The sequence below is a fragment of the Emiliania huxleyi genome, assembly GCF_000372725.1.
Source record: "Emiliania huxleyi CCMP1516 chromosome Unknown EMIHUscaffold_1676, whole genome shotgun sequence".
Classification (NCBI taxonomy): Eukaryota; Haptophyta; order Isochrysidales; family Noelaerhabdaceae; genus Emiliania; species Emiliania huxleyi.
In genome coordinates, this window is record NW_005200906.1 from 5369 (window position 1) to 8015 (window position 2647).

At 64.8% G+C, this 2647-nt stretch overlaps 1 protein-coding gene across 1 annotated transcript; it reads left to right on the forward strand.

Moving 5' to 3' along the window:
- Positions 1 to 192: 192 nt before the first annotated feature.
- Positions 193 to 510, forward strand: EMIHUDRAFT_253356 (hypothetical protein; the record flags this gene model as incomplete). Its single annotated transcript, XM_005784814.1, has 1 exon — positions 193 to 510. The coding sequence occupies one exon, from the start codon at positions 193 to 195 to the stop codon at positions 508 to 510; it is 318 nt and encodes a 105-aa protein (XP_005784871.1).
- Between the last annotated feature and the right edge of the window lie 2137 nt (positions 511 to 2647).

Consider the following 2647-nt stretch of genomic DNA (forward strand, 5'->3'; position numbering starts at 1 on the left):
CCCTTTGTCGTTTGTGTGGCTTGTGGTGTGGGCGCGCTTGGCAGGGTCGTGTTCACACATCGTTCACATCGGACTTCTCTGCCCTCTGGAGTTCTCATTCACATTCCCCGGCATGCGGCAATGGGGCGTCTACAGTCTACGTTGGCAGGTTTGTAATAGGGGGTGTAACAGACAACTCACGGTTAGGTATGTATGTATCTAAGGAAGGAAGTCAACTTTGATGGGGGCAGCCAAATTTGTCGGTGGACCGCAAATCGTGGAGTTGCGAGTCACGCTCGGGCAGACAGCATCGATGCCGTCGCCGCGGACGCGGCGGCGAGGCACACGGGCGCCGGCGTGGCGCGTCGGCAGGCCCACCACGAGCGGATGCGCGACGAGCGCGCTCGGGAGGCGGCCGCGGGCAACGCGGAGCTTCCGCCGGAGGACGACGCGGTCGAGATGGCGAGCGCCGCCCAGCTGCTGGACAGCGTGGCGGAGGTGGGCCCGAACTACAATGCCCGTAATTTTTAGCAGCGCCGCAGGCATGGACATAGACGAATTTCTAGAAAAGTACGACGTGAAAAATAAAACCATCGTATACTGTATAAGCAACAAACTCAAAAGCGACCGCCACCGCTACAAAATCGGTAAATCGACCAACGACGGACACGCGCGACTACAAGCATACAGGCGAGCCTACGGTAAGAGCTCTCGTACAGATGCACACGCAGGCGCGCTCGTTCACCGAGTGGAAACTGTCGCACCGCGTCCTGAACACGCCCAAGGCCCGCCACTTGTTGACTACAAAGAAAAGGCAATCAAACAATATCTAGGACCGCCAGAACCATCTTCTTCTACAAATTTGTCAAGGTTATCATCCGTAACAGCAAATTTACCGCCCTGTTGAAAATTATGCCAATCCGTCTGATGCCGCTCCATGGGTGCCCTGCCCGAGGAGGGCGCGAAAACTGACGGTGGCGGGGGCGCGCTACTGGGCTACGGAGCGACGGGCCTACGGGAGCGAGGTATATACAAGCAGGATGGAGCGCTGGCCCCGTTAAATCGAGGGCGCCCCCGCATTCAGCAGGGGGTGCCGTTGATTTAACGGGGAAAGCGCCCCATCATGCTTTTATATACCTCTCGACCGTCGACCCTTTTTTGTGCAGCTCCATTACCACCCAAGACAGCTTGGAGACCTCCCGGTGACGCTACATTTCGTAACGATGGTCGCTAAACGACAGCTATTGGCCATCTGCCTCCTGCAGCCTCTGTTGGGGCGGAATGCGCGGGGTTTTCGGCGCGATGCCTCCGGCTAGTACACGGTACTGCTCTGCCGCAATTTTCCTGCGCTCGCGTGACGTGTGGGGCGCACGCACTGCGCTCGAAAGTCGCGATTTGGCAATAGGCGCTCGAGCCGGCGCGCAGTGGAGGGGGCGCCGCGCAGGGGGATCGGGGGGGTGCGAGAGGGGGCGTGGGTCGGGCGCGCACCGGCCGGCTCCGGGAGCGGCCGTCACGTCGAAGAGGGGACCTGGTGCTGCTCGAATGACGACGCATGCCGCTCTGCTGCGCCGCCGATAGCCCCTCTTCCGAGCCGGCGCGTGGCGGCGAGCCGCGGCCAGTATCGCTGGTGCGGTGGAGGCGGCAGCTTGCATCGGCCGGCAGCGGGTGCGGCCATCACGTCGATGAGGGGGGGTTGTCGGCGACTCGTGTGGCTCGAGGCCTACGCTGCGCCGCCCAAGCCCTACTGCCGATCCAGCGCCTGGCGTTTGGGGCGAGCCGCGGTTTTCGTCGCTGATGGTATATGGCGGCGGCGGCGGCGGCTCGCCCTTCCCTCCGGCCGCAATTCCGATCCCGCCGCGCTCGCGGGAGGTGGCGCGCCCACCGCAACACGGCCGTGGCTGCGCATACACCTTACGCCCTTTCTCCTCAACGGCTATCCGTGCTTGCTGTGCCCCTGCGTGGTGTGTTTCAAGTTCTTACAACCCAAGGTGATAGAGGGCAAAAAGATCGATTGCGCTCTTGCCGATCCGCACCTACCTAGGCTCTTGGGTGGCGCGCCCCAGCTCTTCACAACGAACCTGGTTCTTCAGGGTTGCCCTCCCCGCGCTGCTTGAAGAGGCTGCGATGCTCTCCCTCTTCTCGCCAGCCCTACCCAGTGCCGGCGAGGGCGGGTATGTGGTAGCGCGTCTCGACCAGCCCTGGCCTGCAAGCGTGGGCCGCGCCTCGCCCGCCGCCGGCCGCGCCATCCGGATGCTGCGCGAGGCAAACGCATCGCACGTCGAGCTGACCCTCGCGGCGGCGGAGTGGCAGCGGCTGCAGGAGGCCGCGGGTGCACGCGCCACGCTGCTGGCGCGCGATGCGACCGCCCACTACGCGCGCCGCGCTGCCGCCGCCGGCCGGGCGCTCGCGGAGCAGCGGCGGCCGGGCGTTGGTGAGGCGCCAGGACGGCGGCTGGCGTCGGGCTCGATGGGGGGCTTCCTCACGCTGAGCGAGGCCTATGCCGAGCTGGAGCGGCTCCGATCAGAGCACCCGACCTTGCTCACCGAGCTGCCGACGCAGGGCAAATCGCGGCAGGGCCGGCCGCTCCGCGTCTGGTGCGCCACGGCGGGGCTGGGCGAGTGCACCCGCGCGTCGGCACGGCCAGCCGTTCTCTACACCTCGCTGGTCC